We start from the raw sequence: 23230 nt of genomic DNA on the forward strand, positions 1-23230 counted from the left end.
TGCCGCACACAGCAAATAACTCAGCGATGACGTAGGTTATGCTTCGGTCTGGGGGATAAACTAGGAAATCCAGAAAGTCTGCGTCGGGGCGGTACAAGGTAAAGCTGTAGATAACGGCAGAAAACCAAACTTTGTAGGAAGAAATGCCCTTTTCCGTCCTGGGCCCCTATTCTGCAAAGGTCTGAGCACCTGGGAGCAGTTGGGCTCACATCAACATAATATTTATTATACCTAAACTCCAGGGCATGCGTTCTTGCAGAGCGTCAATGAGGAAGGTAATCTCCTGGTGGGCTAGAAATGAGGAAATGTTGTCAAGTGACAGACGGTAACGGTTCCGATGATCTTTCAGACTAACAGGGATGCCAAAGGAAAAATATGATCCTCCGGATCCTCGCAGAATTTACACCATCATGTCAGCAGAAGAGGTAGCCAACGGGAAGAAGTCGCACTGGGCTGAACTAGAGATCTCGGGTGAGTTGATTTGGTTTTGATTTTTGGTTCGGCGCAGACGTTGGTGCCCCAGAATCGCATCAGATGCTTTCAGATAGGGAGCCCTGTTGTGAAAAGAGTTTTTCTGAGTTGGGGGAGGAGGAGCGACTGACTTACCAGGTTGCCTTGGACCTTGGCTGGCTCACATTCCGTCAACTTGATTTAAAACACCGACTCAGATTGGACGTGAGTTTTTGGGTAGCACATCTGCTTCCCTAGAACCGTACCTTGGTCTCTAACCGGGAGGGTTAGATAATTATTTAAAGTCTCCTCGTGGAAAAGACGCGCAGAGGTATTTTCTGCAAGCGTCACTGAGTCGTCCAGTAAGCGGCAGAGTTTCCACACTGGAAGTCCCATGTTTGGACATCTCCCGTAGTTTATACCTGATGGACTGAGAGTGCAAACCTGACTGAAGAGGCGGTTCTTTGCTTTTCTTTTTTAGGTAGAGTACGGAGCTTAAGTACGGCACTTTGGTCGCTGACGCACTTGACTGCTCTGCACCTCAATGACAATAATCTTACTCGCATTCCACCTGATATTGCCAAGCTTCATAATCTGGTTTACCTGGATCTGTCATCCAACAAACTCAGAAGTTTACCAGCAGAACTAGGAAACATGGTATCTCTCAGGTAAGAGAAATTATTCTGGTTAACTTTTCAGAAATCTATATTCTGGGATTGGGACTGAGAATTTTATTTTGCTTTCTATTCCTGTATGTAAAATAATTCTGCAAAATCAAGATTGGTGCAAAGCTTCAGTTCTAATAATTACTTTTGGGTTCATTACCCTTCTTTTCTGATCTCTACAGATACATGTCTGTAAGCTGTGTAGCCTTCTGCTCTGAAACAGTCTTTGAGATTTGGTGATTACCAGCTGTTTAAATTCTCCCTGATTTAATTTTGTGTTTGGGGTTTTTGTGGCTTTTTTTTTCCCTAATGAAAGTGTTTTGGTCGTGCTTTGAAATGGGAAGATTGGCATATCTTTCCATAATATAAAAAAAAAAAATCAGGGTGAAAAGTGTCATCTTTGAAGATGAGCAGCATATAGCGCTTTAAGAGTTTTCTTCTGAAGTGATACTCATCAAAAGTGTTTTTGCATTTGCTGCAGGGAATTGCTTTTAAATAACAATCTGTTACGGGTTTTGCCTTATGAACTTGGACGGCTCTTCCAGCTACAAACCCTAGGTTTGAAAGGTGAGTTCTTTACAGTTAAACATTCCTAGGAGTGCTCTTGAATTACTGAGGGGGCTGAGCTCAAAACCTTTGTGCATTACCTCAGTATGTTCTTACAGTTTATTTGAGATATTAAGCTTGTAGCAAAAATGACCAGCCAGTTTGGAAAACAATGCTTTTCTTTTTTAATGCTATTAAACTTCCCTTACGAGTCCGTTTCAAATCTGTAGATAGGCAAATAAACCCTTTAACCATATTATTTGATTGAGGTGTGTCGAAGGAAGAAAGTCTGTGTGCGCTAGCTATCCTTCTAGCATCCGTTACTGTGGTATTCTACGGTTCCAAGTTAAGCAACCTGAATAACTTCTGGGTCAATTTGTCTGTTCTCATTATGGGAGATTTTCTTTGGTTGGAAAGCCTCAAGAAAGTCAGGCAGCTAATCACCCGGTTGTTGTTTTATGCTGTTGGCAGGCAATCCTTTATCACAAGATATTCTCAGCCTCTACCAGGATCCCGACGGAACCCGAAAGCTACTGAACTACATGCTTGACAATCTAGCAGGTGACAGCCCTACAAATCTGATTGACAGAAGTGGTTTAAAAGCATGCGTGTCTGACAGCATTTCCTGCTAAAACAAGATTCTGAACCACGGAAGGGAGAGTATTTTCTAACTGCTTTTGCGTTATTGTCAAGTGGTTCCAGTCGTACACAGGAACACACGCTCGCACGCAGTGGAAGAGGTTGACGTAGATTGTCTACGCTTTTCCCCTGACACCGTGTTCCAGCCAGCTGTTCCCGCTGTTCTGTTTGAAACCCTTCAGTTACCAACAAAGTCTTCCTTGCTGAAGCCATTTTGATATTTTCCGGTAGAAACGATAATCCACATGCTAGCAGAATGTCCCATTTAGATCTAGAAATACCACTGCGCTTAAGAATATCCAGTACCTGACTTGAATCCTGCTCCGTGGTTCTGGAACCGAGCTTTCTGTTTTGCCGCTTGATGTCTACTAAATTAAAACATTGGAGGAATGATGGCTATAGGGCGAGATTCTTGGAGTACAGGATGTCCGAACCACTACAGGATTCGCCCTTCCCTTCTTCAGCAGTATATTCAAGGGGCAGGGATATTTCGGTGGTGCTTCTAGATTTGAAAGCAAGAGACAAAAATAGTCACGAATCTTAAAAGCGGCAAATTCTCTTATCCTGTAGCTAGCCATTTCAAATACTTTGCCTCCCCTGGAGTGTAAAAAGACTTGGGATTTGGGGTTGCAAAGCACAGAATAGAACGTTACTGTTCAGTCATCATTTAGACTTAGAAATTGTAACTTACAAATATAAACCCTGAATAAATTACTGTTTTTTGGTGCTTTTTTTTTTAGTTCATCCAGAGCAGCTGCCTCCGAGGCCATGGATTACTTTAAAAGAGCGAGACCAAATTCTGCCCTCAGGTAAATCTGTGGTTCTTCTCCCTATGTTCACACAATGATGCGCTGAAAAACTTTTCTTTGGCTTTATTTGCAGAGAAGTCTTCTGCCTTACGTAGATCAGATTGAAGATAGCAATTTGTGTTGATTTGTACTAAAACAATTAACATATAACGATGCTGTAAATATCCTTTTTTTTGTAATTCGAATGGGACGATGGTCCTTTCTTTTCCACGTTAGGCTTTTTCATAACTGTTCTAGCCACTGATGCCCAAGCCAAAGAGCTGTTTTTGGAAAAATTTAATTTCTCAGAAATAATAAGAACTGTAAAATAATTGTGTACAAACGCTGTGTCTGTGCACAGGCTTGACTAAAGTGAGACTCTGAGAAGTCCCTATCTGCAAGTAAACCCGTGGTAATGAAGTTAGTTTAATGCCCTCTATTGTTGATTTTGGTAAAGTGCAAGAGGCAGCATTTCTTCAGGCTGTCCAAGTCCAGTGGCTCTTCCCCTGCGCATCCTGAATATAGCCCTCAAAAAGCATCCGTGAGCTTCTTTAAAGAAGAAAAATGCCAGTATTGTTACTGCAGATGATCGAATTAATAACCAGCAAGACAGTCCTCTACGCTTTTTCTTTTTAGAAGCGTGACGATGGCAGGTCTTCAAAACTTACCTGGGCCGTGTGTTAGGCAGGCTGATGTTGCAGTTAAGATCATCTGTCACATTTTTTCCTATTAAAGAACAACAAAACAGAAAAAAAATAGGAAGAGATGGGAGATACCAAAAGTCTTGTAAGCCACCACAACATAAAGTTCTGCATTTCTGTTTCAAGTTCCTGTACAAATCACTATGTCACTGGAATTTCACAGGCTTCGGTTGTATTTTTTAAATCAAATTTCTCGAGCAGAAACAGAATTCAGAAGTCAATGAAGAATTTCAGAAGTCATCGCATAGTGTTAGGCGAGTGAGCTGTGGAATATTTCATGGTAGAAACTGTAACAGGACAATTGGTTGTTATAAAATTTGAACAACTGAACAGCGGAAATCTTCTTTGACTATGAGTATAAAAAAAAAAAAATCACAGCTGTGGGGTAGCCTCATAGCAAAACCTTACTTCTTTCTCTGCAAATATGAGCAGCCTTTTCCCGGTGGCACAGAGCTAGGATGTTGGGTTTACCTACCGTTTTAAAGTGGTGTAAAAATCTAAGGGAGTCGAGAAGGTTGTGGGTGAAAGAAGTGTGTTTCAAGTTGAATGATCTGATGAGCTGCATGCTGACTTCTCTTTTTTTTTTTTTTTTTTTTTTAAAGTGTGATCAAATAACGTATTAGGTGCTTGCTAATTTATGACTTCATTTCTCCTTCCCCTCCCTGCCCTTACCCAGACCTCTCTGTTCCCCTTAGACTCGATAGACACAGAAACAACTTTGGAATGTTGTACGGGTGCTCAGAACATTGTACAAATGTTTCGGACTCAGACTGCCTAAAAATGAAGCGTTCTAAAGCAGCGTTTCTCTCTGACGCTGCGGTATCGTGACACAGCGACGGCTTCTTTAGCAGCTTGGGTTTGCCTTTGCTTTAGAACTGTACAGGTCACTGAAGTTGCTGTATCAAGGCACCTCATGCAATAAATGCTTTGATGCCATCAGTGAAATAGCTGCTACTTTCCCTCTCCTTACCCCCAAATCCAGAGAGAGAGACTCTTCCTAATTGTTGCCGACCGCTACATCTCCCCCGCCCTCAAAGGTAATAAAGAATTGGCTGCGCAATGGGATTGCATTGCTTTGTTGCGCACACGACGCCGTCTCATTTTGGTAGTAACGCTGATTTTTTTTCAGGCAGAGTTTAGCCTGACATGATAACTGCCGGCTCAGCAGGGCCGTTTTTCACTCCCGCTCACAAAACGCTCAGTGGAATAAGCCCACTGACTTGTGTTCAGTAGGTCCTTCAGAATAGACCATGTAAGATACAGTATTTTGGCTTGAATAAGTTCAACGTTTGTAGTCTTCAGAGGCTGATGACCTTTCCCTTTCTTTCTTCCTTTCCTGCCAGCTTCATTCACAGTCATGTGTTACAACGTGTTGTGCGATAAATACGCCACCCGGCAGCTCTATGGCTACTGCCCATCTTGGGCACTCAATTGGGAGTACAGAAAAAAGGGAATCATGGAAGAAATCGTCAACTGTGATGCAGATATCATTAGTCTTCAGGTAATTGGAAAAGTACTGTATTTTTCATCAGAAACAGAAAACAGTAACTTCCACCTTTAGAACGAAACGCTCCCTTGAAAACGTTGTATTCGCCTGCTTGCTGACAGCTCCTTGTTTACGCCTCGGCTCGTGTTTTATGAAATGAGACAAAGTGAGTGAGAGAAAATTAGTTAAATCAGTAGGTAATTTGCATTGGAAGGTCTGGGTCATTTCCCCCTCGGATAAGCATCCTAAATAGTCTCCCTCTTGGGTGTACGGGGTTTACTGCAGAAGGGGAGAATATAGACCGCTATAATGACCCCAAATGCTGCTGTTCTTGTTCCTCGTCCGTTCCTGCTTGGTGCAGATGTTGGTACAGAAGCTCAAGTCTCAAAAATACTCTCATTGGCAAACAAGGGGACACGCACGGTCAAAGTTAAATATCGATTGTCATTGGTACCCGTCTCCCGATATATTATTAGAAATTTATTGCTGATGTTCAGAACAGTTGAACGCTTCTGCCTTTAAACTGATCTTTCGTTTTTTAAGCAAGTTCTGGTAGGCAAAAATCTTGAGTAAGAAGAGAGTAGTTACCTTGATCTGAAAACCTCAAGGCACTGACCTCCGAAATCCTCTTAGAGACCAAATGTTACTACAAAGAAAATGTATTGTTATAGGACAGTGAGAGAGCCCCGTGCGAAAGAGCTCTCCAGATTAAATATTAATCGCTGCTGGATGTCTATTGACCTCTCCGAAGTTTTAACCTAAGATGGTATCGGCATTCAGATGTCAAAAATATCAGGTGTCATCTCTTGGTATTCAAAATACACCTGTCACTTTGCCTTTTGGGAGGATTCCAGGACATCCAGGAATGCAAATCTGTTTCCAGCAAGGCCATTAATCTAGGAAGTGACATGATTTGTGCAAACAGAAGCTTTTTGCTTTGGTGAGAGCTGCTGACTGCAAGCCAAGGCAAGCCCACGTTGCCATACAGCGATAGGAAGGGTTTACTTGACTTCGTTAGCCTTAAGGTATTTGTGTTCAATTCCAGGAAGTGGAAACCGAGCAATACTTCACCCTTTTTCTGCCAGCCTTGAAAGAACGAGGATACGATGGATTCTTTTCGCCGAAGTCACGTGCCAAAATCATGTCCGAGCAGGAGAAAAAGCATGTGGATGGCTGTGCGATATTCTTCAAAACTGAAAAGTAAGGGGGAGAAGCAGCTTTCTGAAAATACGTTAAGCACGGCTTGATTTAGGTCTGAAAGCTTTCCTCTCTTGGGGTGCACGGTAACCAAAGTACTGTGCTATAAAACAAAAGATTGACTACAAAGAACGATCCCCCCTTCCCTTTTGCTGCTCTATTTGTGACAGAAGCCTTCCATTCCTTTCAGTCTAGGGTGAAAGATCTCTCTTCAGAAACAGGGGAGCTGCAGGAGAGCCAGTATGAGTAAAAACTTAGGTGCTTCATGTGCACATTTTTGGGCAGATCACCTTCTCTACAAACTTTTGCCTTGCTCAACAGCAGTTGCGCCCCCTCTAAGATTAAAGATCCGCGCTGGCTCAATCTTCAGGTAGTAGAAGATCTATCGCTGCCAAGGGATCACAGAATATTCTCCGCTTTTATGAGCGGAAACGTTACATTATTGAATACCTGATCCAAAAATTTCTGCGACGCTAAAAGCATCAAACGATTGGGAAGGGGAAAGAGGCGCTGGCATTCACGCTTCTCACCTGTGTAATCCGCTCACGGGTTGTGCCACGCTGCGTATCCCTCTTGAATATTCCCTCAGAACAGTTTTCGGTAGTTGGAATGGAAGTTTCGCAAAGCTTTCGCTCCTTTTCAGAGTTTTCATTGCTTCCAGAAACAAAAATATGCCTTCGGGATCATGTATAAAAACAACTCGACTGCTTTTGAGTAGAGGAAGTCTGTGAAAACAAACAAGTGATGTTTTTCAAACCTTCAAACCTTGATAATAACAAGGAAATATACAGAACTGGGTATTATGTTGTGGCGCTCTCAGTTAAAAAACAGAAAAAAATCCTTTTTTTTTTTCTTTATTGCTATTAATACTTTTTTTTTTTTTTAAATTTCTAAACCAAAATTACCCTTTTGAATAGGCAGCCTTCAGTTCGTCCCGAAGCAAGGCGTTTTCAGGCATCCTAAGGCTGGAAAGGAATAAAAAACCAATTTCACAAAACGAGTGGCGGTAGCTAGTGGTTTGAAAGAAGCTGGCTTTTAACGCTGCATTTGCCCAACGTCAAAGGCAAGCCTTTAATTACCATCTCATCTTAATTTTTGGCCTAGAACTCTCCTGAGGAGGTGTGATAACCTCTCAGCGTTGCTCTGAATAGCGCTCTCAGGGTTCTACGCTGAAACAAGCAGACACTTCCTAAGCCCCAGGTATCTCGTCTGCCCTGAGAGTATCTCACTTGCCAGACCGAGAGCTCTATCCTGACTGGGAGAACGTTTCTTAGAACTGGTTTTTCTTTTATAAAACGAGAGGACGAAAGAAACGTGCCTCACCCTGTCCTGCAGGCTCTCACCTTGGATGCGGTGGACTGGAGTGCAGGTAGAAACCGCGTCTTTTCACGTGGCTGTACCTCACGCCTGTTCACACGCGGTTCTCTTTGTTTAATCAGATTTACGCTGGTGCAGAAGCATACGGTGGAGTTCAACCAGGTGGCAATGGCTAACTCTGAAGGTTCAGAAGCCATGTTAAACAGAGTGATGACAAAGGACAACATCGGAGTTGCCGTGGTGTTAGAGGTGCACAAAGAATTATTTGGAGCAAGTGAGTATGACCGTGGTGCTCCTGTTACTGAGTTCCACGTAAAGGTGTGAGTTAGTCTGTAGGAATATTATTGCTGTTGGCGGTGATAACCAAATACTTGCAGATGAACAAATGCTGCTCGCTCTGCTAATTTGGGAACTGATAGCCCATCGGTGGCTAAGACGGGACACTGATGACTTGATGTCCTGGGCTGGTTGCACTCGCAGCCGGACGCCCTGCATTTAGCTTTCTCCTCTCAAGCTTTTGTCCCTGCTGACTTACTCTGTTAAATTCTACTTGAAGAATTCGGCTTTTCCAAGGTCAGTGTGTTACACGCGTACGCCAATAGTTGTTGGTTCTGTTCAACTTCTATTTTCAACTCTCTTTTTTTTCCCCCTTGATTGAACCTCCCATCCTCCCCCAGTGATTATATGACAGTGCTAACGTAGTGATGTGGAAGAAGGAGATTATCAGGTATCTTCTCATGCCACTTGATTGACTGACTGTCACATTTTCATTAAGTTTGATCAGATGCAGTAGACAATTTCGACACGCTTCAGATTGCCACCCTGCTCTGCTCTGTCTGCGTGTCTGGGTTTTCGATCCCTTGTTTCCCGCGTACCCTTCAAAGGAGGATAATGTCTAAATTGCAGGACTGGAAGGAGCTGCCTGTGACTTTATGCCCCATCCTTCAAAGTACGGTTTCGCAGATAAATAGTAAAACCATCTGTAGCATTTTGCAGCAGCCAGGTTCATACTGCAGTCACTTAAGCACGTCTGAATTTTTTTCCCTGAGGGAACAATTTGCTGTACCGTGGCAGCTAAGAGTCAGGAAACTCCCTCGTGCCTTAAATATTGAATAGTGGCGCCCAGTCAAGCTGTGACCACTTGAGCGGTAGCGAAGGAATGCAATTGTAACCGTGTAAATTACGCTGGATATTTCTTTCCTATATTGGAGAGATTTCGTCACGTAATATTATGTAAGCGCTGCTAATTTAGAAAAGAGAAGCGGTCCAGGTAATGCCGCTTTTCCAGTGACGAAAGGACCTCCGTCTCCTGGCGTGTCTGAGCTGGAGTCCGTAGTAGCTGGACCCTAAATGTTAAAGGGATAATCCGTTGCATTCACACGATCGGCCTTTCGCTGATAAAAATCTATTTGTTAATCTAGGTATGAAATCTCTTCATGTGGACAAACAGCTGCTTATTGTGGCCAACGCCCACATGCACTGGGACCCCGAATACTCAGATGTGAAACTCATTCAGACTATGATGTTTGTCTCGGAACTGAAAAATATCCTCGAGAAAGCTTCAAGCAGGCCCGGTAGCCCAACAGCAGATCCTAACTCTATCCCTCTGGTGCTGTGCGCGGATCTCAACTCGTTGCCTGATTCAGGTAAGACTGGTTTTGGCTTAATTTTTAACTTACGTTTTTAGAACGTTGGAATCCTCTTCTCCTCTGAGGGCGATGGGGCGGTTTGCACTTCCCTGGGTCGGCGTGGATGAAAACTTTCATAGTAGCAGCTGTCTTTTGAAATCCGGCTGAAGAGAAGGCAAGTCCTCTGGTTGAGTAGACCGCTTTTCGTCATCAGCTCCAGAAAAGTTGGGTGCACCTGGAAAGATGGAGAAAAGCACAAATAGCTGTTAAATAAATGGTTAAATCAATACCCGTGCCTTGAGCGGTGATGATAAGTAGGAAAGACGCGAGTTCGTGATGGAAGATGAAAACTTTCTAAGGAGACGGGTTTGCTTTAGTAATTATGAGGTTTGATGCTGTAATATCGGGTACGCGTATGAAAGCCGCCTCTCTAGAACCCCGACGCACGTGTACTACAGCACACGTGCTATGGGTTTACTGTAATCCTCAAAAAATTGTGTCAAAACAACGGGAGACCCTCCGTTCCCCGACTGCGTGTCAGAAAGGTGGCTCAGACGTGGGAAAGAGCCGCTGTGCAGATCTCCCCTTAGATGGAAAGCTCTTTTCTGGTCTCACGGGGTGTCTTACTGGTGTTTTGGTTTCTAACTCCGAGGCCCACATTCCCTGAACGTTGTATTTTAAAACAACTCCCCGAATCCTTTCCTTTGCAAACAGGTGTAGTGGAATACTTAAGCAATGGCATAGTAGCTGACAACCACAAGGACTTCAAGGAGTTGCGTTATAACGAGTGTCTCATGAACTTCAGTGGCAACGGAAAAAACGGGGCTTCTGAAGGAAGAATTACCCATGGCTTCCAACTGAAGAGCGCCTATGAAAACAACTTGATGCCTTACACCAATTACACTTTTGATTTCAAAGTAAGCAGCGATTTTTCTGAAATGGCAGACATTGACCTGGTCTCCCCAGGATGCTGTCTTAATTTTCTGACCGTTGGCTGTCTTTCTCTTTGTTCCTGTAAGCGCTTCGTCACCGGTTCCTGCGCTCGCTGGACGCTTTCCTACCGCGCACAATTCCTTGATTTGCTGGTGTTTTTAAGCTTCCCGCCTGGCTCCGGCCAGTGACTTAATGAGAACGGATGCAGCGCTTGGAACCCAAAACGCCCCCCGCGTTTCTTACCCTAATTCCAGCGCTGTGCCTCTTCCTGCCGATGGCAGCCAGAAGCCAGCCGAGTTGAGGTCGCCAGAAGCGAGGTCTGTTCTCACTCTCGTGTTTCTCTTTCTCCCTAGGGTGTGATTGACTACATTTTCTATTCCAACACTCACATGAACGTGCTTGGTGTCCTGGGGCCTTTGGACCCTCAGTGGCTGGTTGACAACAACATCACTGGGTGTCCACACCCTCACATCCCTTCAGACCACTTCTCACTGTTAACACAACTCGAACTCCATCCTCCGCTCCTGCCTCTTGTCAACGGTGTGCACTTGCCGAGCAGGAGGTAGTGTGGAGCCCTGCCCCTCTGAGGGCGAGGACCTGTTGTTACGGACCTGTACAGTTGTAAATCAAAGTATATAGGAGTGAAGTATGGCCAACCTTAAGCTGCTTCTTCGAGCTCCTTTCCTTATGTGTTCGATATGAGATTTTGCACATTTTGGTGCATATTGGTATCATTTGGCACTAGGGCTGGAACCAAAGTATTATTCCCTGTCCAGGTTTTTAATTTAAGTTGGTGGTATTTTTTTCTTTCAACTGGCAAGCTTTTTCTTTTCAGTAGGAAGCTGCACTTAGAAACGGACAAATGAGATGAAAAACTTGCTTATTAACATATTTCAAAATAATGCTTTTTTCCAGAACGTGGCAAAATGAGCCAACCTTTTAGGAGAAAGAACAACAAAAATAGAAATGCTTGTTTTGTAGGAAGACTATTAGAAATACCGTTTGTTTGAACCCAAAAGGGAGACTGAACTCTGCATCCGAACGAAATTTTGCACATTAGCGAAGCACTTAATACCTGACTATAACTGATTAGCAGTGTGGCCCTGCCCCTCGTCTAACTAATATCAGAAAACCAAAGATGGCTTAATATCTGTGATAAAATTGCAGGTCTAAATTCTCCTGATGTAATTTCGTTTACGACAAAAATTCCAGCCGAGCTACGTCTCACCAGACTTTGCGGGTGAGCGTTTAATGCTGCGTATAGATCGCTCGCTCGGCCGATGCCACGGTGGCTTTTCCCCCCCCTTCCCCCCTCCCCGGAGCTCTGAAGGACTCGGTCCTTTCTGGGCGAGATGCGCGGGGATCCGAAGGACCTCCGTGAAACGGAGCTGCCTCTCGGCTTTGGCCAGCCCGGGCGACACGCTGTTCAGCAGCGCAGTTTGGGAACGGCACTTAGAAATGGTAAGAAATCGCACTCGAAGCCAACCCTTGCAAGCGTTTGGGTTCCGGGTGAATAAAGAAGTAGCAAATCCATCCCAGGTTCCCACTTTTCCCAAGTGCGGGTGCGAAGATGGGAAACTTGGGATTGACTGCGTAAGCGTAGGGTACAGGAAAAAGCCGCTGGAAATGACCTTACTTCTGTCTCCGAAGGGCACGCGGAGCACCTCTCGGCACGTTTTTGTCGCAGGGGGAGCGAGCGGTAGCCGGAGTCATTCCTTGGATTATTTTTCCTGACCCTAGTTGCCAAATAGCCATCACACTTTTTTTTTTTTTTTTAAACAAATCTTTAATTGCTGTTGTCGGTCAGGGTTGAATTCAAAAGCTGCTGGTTCATTCCCAACTGTTAATGCTCTTCGGATGTGTTGGAAATCCTTTCCCTCCCCCTCCTTTTTACGCTTTAGGTGGCCAGTTCAAAACCTTGTGCCTCAAGAGGCATTAAACGTGATGCAATTTTCTGAAAAATTGGTTGGCTACTTAATGTTTAAAAAAAACAACAAAAAAAAATAATAATAATGTCACAGTGCTAGGAAAAGGTTGGATTTTTTTTCCTGACCCTAGTTGCCAAATAGCCATCACACTTTTTTTTTTTTTTAACGAATCTTTAATTGCTGTTGTCGGTCAGGGTTGAATTCAAAAGCTGCTGGTTCATTCCCAACTGTTAATGCTCTTCGGATGTGTTGGAAATCCTTTCCCTCCCCCTCCTTTTTACGCTTTAGGTGGCCAGTTCAAAACCTTGTGCCTCAAGAGGCATTAAACGTGATGCAATTTTCTGAAAAATTGGTTGGCTACTTAATGTTTAAAAAAAACAACAAAAAAAAATAATAATAATGTCACAGTGCTAGGAAAAGGTTGTGTCTGTGTTTTTAAGTTTTTCTTTATTCTGCTTTTTTGCTGCTATAAGATTTTCTTGAATTTATATTTTAAACTTTCCATGCACTTTACTGTTTCTAGTCTCGAAATGTGATATTTTTAATAAATGAGAAAAATTTTCCACTATGTGAATGAAATTTTTAAACAGATCGATAGCCTATATTTATGTCTCATTCGTATACTTTCAAAAAAAAAAAAAAAAAAGGCGAATTGAAATTGTGAAATTAGTTTGAAATACTAAGGAGCCATCTTCTGTCTTGCAAGACTGCTAAGTCAGGCTGTTCCTCTACTCTTTAATTAAGCGTTTCCTTTGTCGTTTTATACATAGGAAATTATCCATAGGAAAAAAAAAAAAAAAACAAAAAGAAAAATAAAAATTGGAGCTAGAGTAGAAAACTATTCCCTGACTCTTGTTGGGGGCCGGGGAGGGGGCGGTGTGGGACAGAACGCCAAAAAAAATAATAAATATAATAAATCGGTCGAACGAAACGACAACTCCCTTTTAAAAGAAGTGCCTAAAAAATAAAATAAAATAACGGAGGCGTCATCTATTGTCTACTCTAAATTGGAAGCGATGGTAGCTGGGTGAAGTTCCTGTACGGCGATTCCTTTGTGCAGCACCAAAAAAAAAAAAAAAAAGAGAAAGGAAAAGGAAAAAAAGCCCTTTCTAAAGACGGATTTTGTTTTTCTCTAGGTGCAGGTATCTCTTTTTTAATATACCTCAGCGTTCGCCACCTAGCCGCTGCAGAGAAATCGCGAGGGCGATTTGAGAGTATAGTACTGGAAAGTAGAATAGCATGAAAAACTTAATTTTGTGGACATTACCTTTCTGTAATCAGCTCCTGTATCTTTTTTGGAAGGGGGGGAGGGGGTTGCTCTGCTCCGGAGGTGCGCACTAACAAACCCTTCTCCTCCTTTTTCCTCCACGCATGTTAACTAGCAACGTGAGCAATATCTCCTACCATACTTCACTCCCAATATTTTTTGAGCTGTTTGTATAAAATGGAATTTCAAATTCACCTATGATTGTATATGAAACTGCGGAGGAGCCCGTTTATTAATAAAAATAAAAACCGACAACAATCTTTTGTAATATCGGGGCGGGAGAGGATGGGGATGACAAAAAAAACCAACAAACAACCAAACAATAATTACCTGGCAAACATTGTACACTGCTCTACGTTTGACTTTCCTTTGGTTTCGAACCGATTGAAGTGTTCTGTTGCGGGAAGGTGTTTCATTGGATTTTCTCTGCTGCGAAACGCACTTCCAAACGTCCATTACGCTGTGCGATTTTTTAAAAAAAAAAAAAAAAAAGAAGTTATTTTAACCGATGTTGCCCAAAACCTCTGGATTTTATTTTTTTTTTTTTAAATAAAAAAAAAAAAGGAGTCTTGTTTATGTTTCAGTCGATGCACATAACCGGGGACGTGTTTACCCACCTTTCACATGTCTGGCTCCCTTCCCTGTTTTCCTTCTGGTTTTTTTCCCTTCCCGGCAGGAGCAGTAAAGGGATTGCGCATTTTTTTCCCAACGGAGCAGAAACGCCACTCTCCGTAGGGATTTTGTGGTCCGAGAAGAGAGGGAGCGGCGGAGCAGGCAGCCCTCAGCCTGACGCGCAGGATGATCCCTTGCGGTAAAAATACGCATCGTCCAGATGGCGCCGCTAATTTTCTTTTTGACCCAGCTGGAAGCTGCTGGGAGAGTGTTTTCCAGGGGAGAGGGAATAATACGAAGCAAAATATCCCCAACCCTAAACAGAGATGGATGGGAAACCATTGGGTTCTCTCCATCCCTGATCTCGGCTCCCAGCACGTCGCCGTGCCCTGGCGGTCGACGCCGGAGACGGGGGGGGAAAAAGCTCTGAAGTCCTTTATTGCTCCTCGCTGTCTCGGTTTGCTTTCAGAAAATATGGTGCCTGGTGTCAACTTCTAAGCAACAGCACTGCCTAAAGCAAGCAGAGAAAATAAAATCCAACACCCTTCTACAAGCAACTTTTTAAAATTCAATATGGTAAATCTGTTAGATACGGGGGTTTGTGTGTGTATGTATATATATATATATATAAAAAAAAAAAAGAGAGAATTTTGTACAATGTAGCTGAATATTTTTGTTTCCTTATTTCGACGTAAGGAGCGTGACCGTTTGCGTACCGCACGCTGAAGTCAGGTACGGCACACTGGGGTCCGAGACCAGCTTTCCTTCCCATTTGCCTCGTTAAAAGCTTTTCCTCGTCTCTTTTTAGCATTTGTTGAGGAAATACTTCATTTTATTAGTAACCTTCCTCTGTCTGTTGGAAGCCACTCCTGTTTAGTCTGCAGACACATCCAGAAAAGGTCTCGTTAATCCCAAATCCTCGCTGTTCTGTGTTTTATAGACTAGAAAGCCAAAATCTTTGATTCTTAACCTATTCAGAAACACTCACCGCTGCCCGAATGCAGCTTTCAAAACCACACCGCGAACTTCAGCGTTCGCGTAACACCGCGTGCGGACGGCTGACGGTCTCCCACCTTGCTGGCTTTGCTGCGGAGACTCCTCGATCCGCGGTCACGCTCTTGCGCTTCACAAAGGTGCTGAGCAGCTGCAGCTCCCGCTTAAATCCGGGATATCGGGCTTTTGGAGACCGGCTTTCCGCACCCGGCGCGCAAGACGTCGGGTCCGCCTTGCGAGCGGGAATTCGAGACCTCAAAGGTTCATATCACTTCTTTCTCTGGGGGTTCGTTTTGGTGAGGTGGTGGAAAGGGGGGAAAGCCAAAAGGGCTCGTTGAAATGCAAAGTTTGTTTGTTAATTTAGAAGACAGGTTGGGGATAGGTTTTAAGGATTACTACTCCAGGAGCACAGTGTTCACTCCGCCGTGGGAGGGAGCAGGAGCCAGAAGTGGCTGGCGGGCTCAAGACCAAGTTTAAACCGAGCAAACACAGCAGCAGCGACTTCATTTTCAGCTTCTGGCATCAAAACCTTCCTTTGGCGTGAGACTTGGTGTAGCGGGGTGGAGCGAAAGGTCTTTTAGTCCTTTCCAAACCAAATCAATAGCCTGCGTTAGGAATATCACGCTGATGCGATACACACCCCTTGTAGCGGTTTAAAAAAAAAAGGGAGTTTAATCGCAAATAGCAGTTGTCTTCTCCCCAGCGACCTCCGCTTCGTACGTAATTACGATTGCTCTGTTCTTGGCTTCTGCGTGGGTATTTTTCTTGTAATGGTAAGGAAGATCTAAGGTCCAATTCAAACCTTGGGAAAGACCCTCTGCCCCTTGTACGGGGCGATGACTGATCTAAGCGCATCCTTACCCGGCACGCCGCTACGCTAAGCAGCGGCAGGAGGTGCTTCAGCTAAAATCAGGCTCTCAACATAGAAGAGCAGTGGGTCGTTGTCCTACTTGGTCACCACAGCGGTGTGATGTTCTTCTGGGCGGTCTTCACAACCAAAGCTGCCTGGTAGGAAGTGAAGCAGCATACAAGACCTGCTGACGTTCATGTTGGCTTCAGAAGGGGGGTGGTTTCAGCACCAAGCACACGCATTGAAAAAACCTCACCTGCCTAATACCGCGCGTCCCAAAAGGAGCCAAAGCGTTTGGTCTCGGAGGGGTTTCACCCAGGGGTGGACGGAGGACCTGATTTGTTAGAGACCAAAGAAACGAGCCCTAGAATGCAGAGAGGTTCGGGTTTTTCTGATAGACGCTACTATTAGCCGAGTCTCTCCATCTCACAGCGAGGGAAAGCGACTTGTGATACGCAGCTCATCAGTTTTTTTATAAGATGAGAGAAATATAGTGACATGCCCTCCCTTCCCCACCCCGCGGCGGTCAAAGGTGACGCACACCCCAAGAGAACGCGATGGAAATCGCTCGTGTCTTAAGTCTCTATGCCAAGCCTCGGCCAAGAACTCGCTTTAAGATTAAAAACAGTTTTAGAAGGAAATTATAAGGTTCTGGATCCGGGCACAACTCTACCTGACGGAGTATCTTCTGGGACCACTCTCTGCACCGACACCGACCACGCGTTTGCTTTTCCTCCAAGAAACAAGAGCAGGGACAAAAAAGCAGCGGCTGAGGCAGGCGCAGGCATTGCACGATCAGAAAAGGGGCAAAATGAACACCTTTAAAGAACTCCTTCATCCTAAAAAAAAAAATTATTTGACTCTATAAAAAGTATAAGAGGTATTAAAAGATGATAAAGTTTGCTGGTTTGGCTACGTTCGAGGATGACTGACTTCAGGAGTACAGTTTCTCGGGGTATATCGGCAAATAAGAGTGACGATAGAGAAACACTGGGGGTACTCTGGTACTTCAGGGCATTTTTAAACAGCGTTGATGGCAAAGCACGCCAAGTGAGATGACTCTTTCTCTTTTTTTATTTCCCCCCCTCCCTCCCTGCAATTATACGGTGCGTTTAGGTTGCAAAATCCCTCACCGTTTGAGCAGTGAAGGTTAGAGCCATCCCGCTACGCGGTCTTGTCCTCTTTGTTTCCCAGTTCCTACAATTTAGGCATTCACTGAGCGCGTTGGTCTCTATTTGTCTTTGTTCCAAAGCAAAAAGAAAAAGTCAACCGAAAAAAAAACCCACACCCCTCACGGTGGCTTTCTTCGTAAGTGACGTGTTCCATGCCTTTGGCTTTGTTTTCCCTTTTTAATTAGCGCATCGTGTGTTTGCTTTCTGAGTAATTAAAGCATTTGTGTGCACCACCGGGAGCTAAATATGCCCTTAATTCATAAACTGGCAGGCTGGACCGGAGCAGCGGCGATGGGAGCGTGGGCTCCCCCTCCTGCCCCATTTCCCAGCGCTTATTTTGGGAGGTGAGGGTTTAGTTTGGGTTTTTTTTTTTAACTTGGATTTCTTTCTTGGGTGTTGTCTTTGCAACCGCAAGGTCCTGTCCCTCAAAAGATGGAAGTACGGGCGGAGAGGGGGGAAGCTGCAGTGTTGGTGTCACTCCCGGACATGCTTACGCTAAAATTTTAAGGGGGTTTACGTCTCTTTACGAGGCAGCCTTCAACTCAGACCTGAGCAAAAAAAAAAACCCGAGTAATTTGCTTATTCCACGTTTCTCACGGGAATAAACAGTAAGAAACCATCTCTCCAGCTCTCCCCTTTGCTTTTACAAACGGATCCTCTATTCCTCTCCCTCTGAAAGAACTCGGGCAGCTTGGGAAAGGGACGTCCTCAAAACCCTGTCACTTTTTTTTTCTTCCCCAACCCCCTCCCCTTTTTTTTCTTTTTTTTTTTTTAATTTAAACACCCCCCTGCCTCGTGAAGATGGGATACCGCTCCCACATGATGGAGAGGGCGAAATTCCTGCTTGTTTCTTCCCACCTGTGTACTTTTATGCCCTTCCGTAGGCAATAAACAGCCCTTTTGCGACCACTCTCGTCCCCTGCTGTGGTTCCTGAGAAACACGTGGTGGGAGGGAGGAGGGACACAGGGACCGTGGGATGCTCTTTCGGCATCCAGGGTGGTGACGCAAATTTGATTCCTATACCCTTTTTGGGGACATCCCCAGACCTCCGAGACACCAACTACCAGCACGGCCAAGCCAGATTTTGAAACGGCGATTGCAGGATTGCGAGTCACACCTGCGTCACCTCGGTCCCCGTGGCCAAGGGACGTCCCCTGTGCCATACCACGGTTCCTGGCAGGACCTGTGCATCCAACCCAGGAAAACGGGGGTCCACCCAGAGAGACCCAGCCACGAAATTTCCCAGTATCTCCCAGTTGCACACGCAATGGGAAGTCAGCACCGCGGGGATGCAGAGCTCAGACCTCGTCCAAATCCCACCAACGGCACAACCTGCTCCTCCCAGAAGCTGTCAAGAAAAGGCACCAAAAATTCGGGACAGAGGAAAGGCGGCGCGTTAGGAACAGCCCTACAGCGAAGCAGCCGAGGGCTCCACGGTGCCGTGGTCCGGTCTATATCCCCCCTCCGCCACCAAAAATCGCAATTTTTACACAAACCAGCGCAGAAAGAGCTGCCGTGGCACAGGGAGGGAAGCACGTTCATCCTTTTATTGACAGCGCCCGGGACGGGCTGCCGTCACACGCAGGCGACGGAGGGCGACACTGGGTGCCCGAGGGGAAAGCCTTTTTGAGGGACAGCAGCACAGGGGAAGACTTGTGCCCCCTGCCCAAAACCCCGGGAGCAGAGCAAACATCGGCGGTGTGCCACGAAACCCGGCATCTCTCGGTGCAGAGGGGTTATATCACCGTAGCCGATTATTTATTATCGTATCAAGACAGAGAGAGAGATGGGGGGGGGGGCCAGCACCACGGCCCCGCTCTCCCAGCCCACCGCTCCGCTTCCCGCCGCGCCCGCGCCGCCGCTTCTTTTTTGGTGGCGTTCCTGCAAGTTTTAGGGGAGAAAACAAATGGAAATAAAGCAGTCGGGAGGAGGGGACCGCCCTGCCTTTGATACGCCCCTCTTTTTTCGGTCGCCGGGCGTCACGTACCTCTGCGTCAGCTTGTGGATGAGCAGCTGGATCCAGGGCGCCTCGGGGGCCACGCACACCTTCTTGTTTTTCTTTAGGGTGAGGCTGCAAGGGGATGAAACCCCCTCAGCCCCACACACGCCGCTTCCCCGAGATTTTTCTCACCGCGCCGCTGTCTGCAGAGAAAACCTCTCTCGCTCCCCGCCACGGTTATAAGCACACCCCTGCAACCCTTGCTGGGAGATAGATGGGATTTTGGGGGGGTCTCGACTTCAGCTCCATGAGCCGCGCCGGGGATAACCCTCATTAAAACGGGCAGCGGCGTCCCGTGCAACAGCGAGAGTCACCGCAAGATTTGGGGGAATCGGAGAGGGCGCCAGCGCCTGTGTATTTTTGCACTGGTACATGAGTGAGCGATTCGGAGGAACTGGTTCGCGGGTTTTCCACTTACACGATCTCCTTCCTCCTGCAGTGGATGCCCGGCGGCGTCACGTCGATGGCGAGGATCAGCCCCAAGTTGATGACCCGGGCGGTAGATTTGATGCACTTGCACCTCATGTTGGTCAGAAGGCTCTCCAGCGACAGACCTGCGCCCGAGAGCAGCCCACACCCCCGCGGGGGAAACAGATGGAGACAACCCCCTCCCACTGCCATCCTTGTGCCACCATCCCCTTACCACCATCGCGTTTGCAAGGATGGGCTTGCATTAATGGGTTTTGAAGCAGCAAGGCTGACGAAAGACTAATAATGCCTCCCGGCATGGTCCCAAAGTTTTCTTTTCATGCAGACAGAGAGGGGTTTAGCTTCAGGGTTCCAAAACTTAATCAACATTTTTATAAATTAAACCCATCACCCGCCCACCAAGCGCTGGAGTTTTGTGGGGGTCTTGAAGAGAAGCAGCTTAACCCAACCCCCCCCCTCCCCACTCCCAAGCATCCTCCTCCAGCTTAGCCACCAGGTTTAAAAGACAAAACTCAAGCTCAAAGGTGGGCGAGAGACAAATTTGAAAGCTCAGAAGAGCCCCATCCGGGGCACTGAGGGGTTTGGATGGGGGGACGGATGGCCACCCCCAAGGTCACTCACCGCCCCCCGGCACCAAGTTGCTCAGGAGAATGGCCATGGCCAGTGCCGCCGGCAGCAGCCGCATCCTCGCTGCCCGCCCCGAGCTGCCGCGGGGGGCTCATTTATAACCAGCCCCGACGGGGAATTTTGCAGACTGGGAAATGCTGGGGGCAGTGGGGAGGGACGGGACAACACAAGAGCTGCCCCGCACTTCGACTTCCCTGCCGTCGCTTCCCCCCCGACGCACGTGGCCCACGCCACCTCCCCGCCGAAAAAGGCAGAAACCACCGCGGCCGCCTCTTAAAATCTGCTTGCCCCGTGTTTCTTGGGGGAGAAACAGCGGTGAGCCCCGCTCTGCTCCCCACCCCGAGGGGACTTGCTCCCCTTGAGCACCCCCAAAGCCCCCCGCATGCCGCAGGAAGGGACGCGAGTGACGGTGACCGAGGGCTGCCGCCTTTATTGGACCTGTTCGGTTGTGCCCGAAGGGGACACCCAGCGCTTGGACCACTGGGCGGGAGGAAGGGGAAGCGGGGACTGGCATTTTCAAGGGCTTAAATGCATAAAACGCAAAGGAAGAAGGGGCTCAGGGCATCGCACAGCAGCACACCCCGCTCCGCACCGGGGCAAGGGAACAAGAGGAGGCGGGGGGAGGGTCCAGTTTGGGACCCGGCACATCTGGCCATCCCACCGGTGGCAGCTTCCTCAGTGGGGAGCCTCTTTCTTCCTCCTGCCAAAAGCAGAAGCGGGGAGAAACGTGTGACGAGCGGTCCCCACGGGATGCCCCTGGTGCCACCAGGAGCCCTTTTCCCTCGAGGTGGAGGGGGGGTGTGTGTGCTTACAGGTTAGGGAGGTCCTGCAGGAGTTTCTTCACCCAGGGAGTGTCAGGATCCACGCAGACCCTCTCCAGGCTTTTTAGTTTAATCCTAGAAAACACGTGGGGTTTCAGCACCCCTCTTCCAGCGGGGGGACTGGAGCAGCCGAGCCCCCGGCCCTTCTCATGAAGGAAAAGAGCGTGAAACTAAAATAATTAAGGGAGGACAGGGGAGAGGAACAGAGGGTTGTACCCTTCCGGGAGCCACTTACACCACCTCGAGGCGCCGGCAGCTGCTCCCCACCGGCCGGACCTCGATGCTGCTGTATTTCCGCGGGGAGATGAAGGCCCGGGTGGTCTTGGCACAGCGGCAACTCAGGTTGCCATTGGCTTCCAGGAGAGCTGGAGGGGCACATGGCCACAGCTCACGCATCGCCCGAAAACCCACCGCCATCCCCAAAACCCTTTCTGAGCAATGCATCTCCCCCCACGTCCCACCAAGAGCAACGCAGCCTGGGTGGTATTTAAGCCCTAGAGATGGCAGCAAGGTGCCATGTCCCAAAACCTCCATTCCCCCACCCCAGCATCCGCCAGCCTCACGCGCTGCGGGCACGGGGACCCTCACCTGCATCCCCGGGGCGGTGGGTCGCCAGCAGCGCCCCCAGCAGCAGGGCCGCCCACACAGCCATGCCGGTCCCATCCCCGGCCCCGGCAGCATCCCCCTATTTGAGCCGGAAAATAGGAGAAGTGAAGCGGCGCAGGCGGGAGGCCCCGGGGGCGGGGGGGTTTTTGCCCATCTCCGTTCCCTGCTGACGGCGCTCGCTGAACTTGCAACACCACCGATAAAAAGCAGCTCGGGGCACAGCGGGGGCCCGGGCTTCCTGAAACCATCTCCGTTTTCCCCCTTCCTACGATGCCGGGTCTTGTAGATATATCGGTCATTTCCCCCAGTGCTTGTTCTAAGCCCGTGCAGCCGCACGAGCCTGCAGGGTTTTTTGGGTGCTTTTCTTTTCAGTGCCATCAGATATTACTCATTTCTCCTGCAATCACATTCCCCCCCCCGCAAGGCGCAACCCAGCCTGAGCTTTGGGGGCATTTGCTTTTTCTCTCTCCCCAACCCGTGGCCGATTATCCCAAAACTCTGCCAAGTGACTTCGCACCCCTCCCCTACATTTCCTTATTGGCCTTTGCCGCTTTCAAAAGCCGTACGGGCGCCTGCACACCCCAGACCCGTCACAAATGCCGGCGCTTGGATGTGGGGCGCATCAGCTGTATCACCCTGCCAGCAACGTCGTGCCCGCAAATCAGCACCGAGGGAGACAACAGGTTACATCAGGAAGGAGTTTTGCGTCCCACTGGCTGCAAAAAACCAAAAAGGGGTGATGCAAATGGTCCAGCACCCATCCCAGCTACCAGCACCACCTCAGATAAATCTTTCCCTGCCCTTGTCTCATTCCTCCACGTAAAAGGGATTTTCATCACGCCCGACACGCGCCTGGGTGCTGCCCTTGTAGAAATACCTCACCTGCCACATATTCAAATGCACATTTGTATGTCATATCTGTGAAACAGCACCGAGACACGGGCGCGGGATGCAAATGATGGTAAATTCAGCTCCGGGAAGGCTACGACAGTGGGGTTTAATCAAAGCTCTGCCGCGTTTCTTCGAAGCTCGGAGATCCAGGGAAAATACAACAAAAGAAGAAAAAAAAAAGAAACAAAAAGAAACCTCCAAAACCCTGAATTTTATTTGACTTGAGCTCTCAGGATAGGACACGCCACGCTGCGCAATAAAAAAACTGCAGGCTCACACTCTGTCGAGGAGTGCTCCGCACAGAGAGAGTCGCAAATTCGTTCCTACAGAGACGGGAGAAGGCCCTGGCAGAAAAAGGCTTCACAGTCTATGGGCAAGTAAATAAGGAAGGGTTCGTATTCACGCTGATCCAGGGACCGAATGCAGGGGGGAAACACACACCCCCAGCCCTGCCGCAGGGCTGGGGACAGCAGTGACCGCGCCAGGGAAGGACACGGAGCTTTCGGGAAGGGGGGAAGCGATGGCAAAGTGAGGAGCAGCCAGGTGTGCACGCCTGTGCATCCTCTGCCAGCCCATCTCGGGGCTCCGCGCGTCAACTTCCTTCACGGTAAACTTATTTTTTCTTCCTGCGAAAAGCAGAAGGAGGAGAAATGTGTGAAGGCTGAGAAAAGCGGGTCCCGCGGG

General features: G+C 47.5%; 2 protein-coding genes across 3 annotated transcripts; one reads left to right on the plus strand and one right to left on the minus strand.

Annotated features, from left to right (window-relative positions):
- The first annotated feature begins 359 nt into the window (after positions 1–359).
- CNOT6L (CCR4-NOT transcription complex, subunit 6-like) lies at positions 360–10916 on the plus strand. 2 transcript variants are annotated; one of them, XM_009894051.1, is made up of 11 exons: positions 360–471; positions 932–1118; positions 1597–1682; positions 2133–2252; positions 3041–3109; positions 5133–5290; positions 6321–6475; positions 7912–8078; positions 9211–9435; positions 10132–10334; positions 10704–10916. In XM_009894051.1, exons 1-11 carry the CDS (start codon positions 360–362, stop codon positions 10914–10916), a joined length of 1695 nt encoding a protein of 564 aa, XP_009892353.1. The 2 variants fall into 2 exon arrangements, with proteins under 2 accessions (XP_009892353.1, XP_009893117.1); XM_009894815.1 differs by having other exon boundaries at positions 2133–2222; positions 7912–8063.
- Positions 10917–21036: 10120 nt separating this feature from the next.
- Positions 21037–21701, minus strand: LOC104283214 (interleukin-8-like). Its single transcript, XM_009881750.1, has 3 exons — positions 21638–21701; positions 21285–21414; positions 21037–21124 (listed from the first exon to the last, which is right to left on the minus strand). Exons 1-3 carry the CDS (start codon positions 21699–21701, stop codon positions 21037–21039), a joined length of 282 nt encoding a protein of 93 aa, XP_009880052.1.
- Positions 21702–23230: the final 1529 nt, after the last annotated feature.

The sequence above is a fragment of the Charadrius vociferus genome, unplaced genomic scaffold (genome assembly GCF_000708025.1).
Source record: "Charadrius vociferus isolate BGI_N301 unplaced genomic scaffold, ASM70802v2 scaffold1010, whole genome shotgun sequence".
NCBI lineage: Eukaryota > Metazoa > Chordata > Aves > Charadriiformes > Charadriidae > Charadrius > Charadrius vociferus.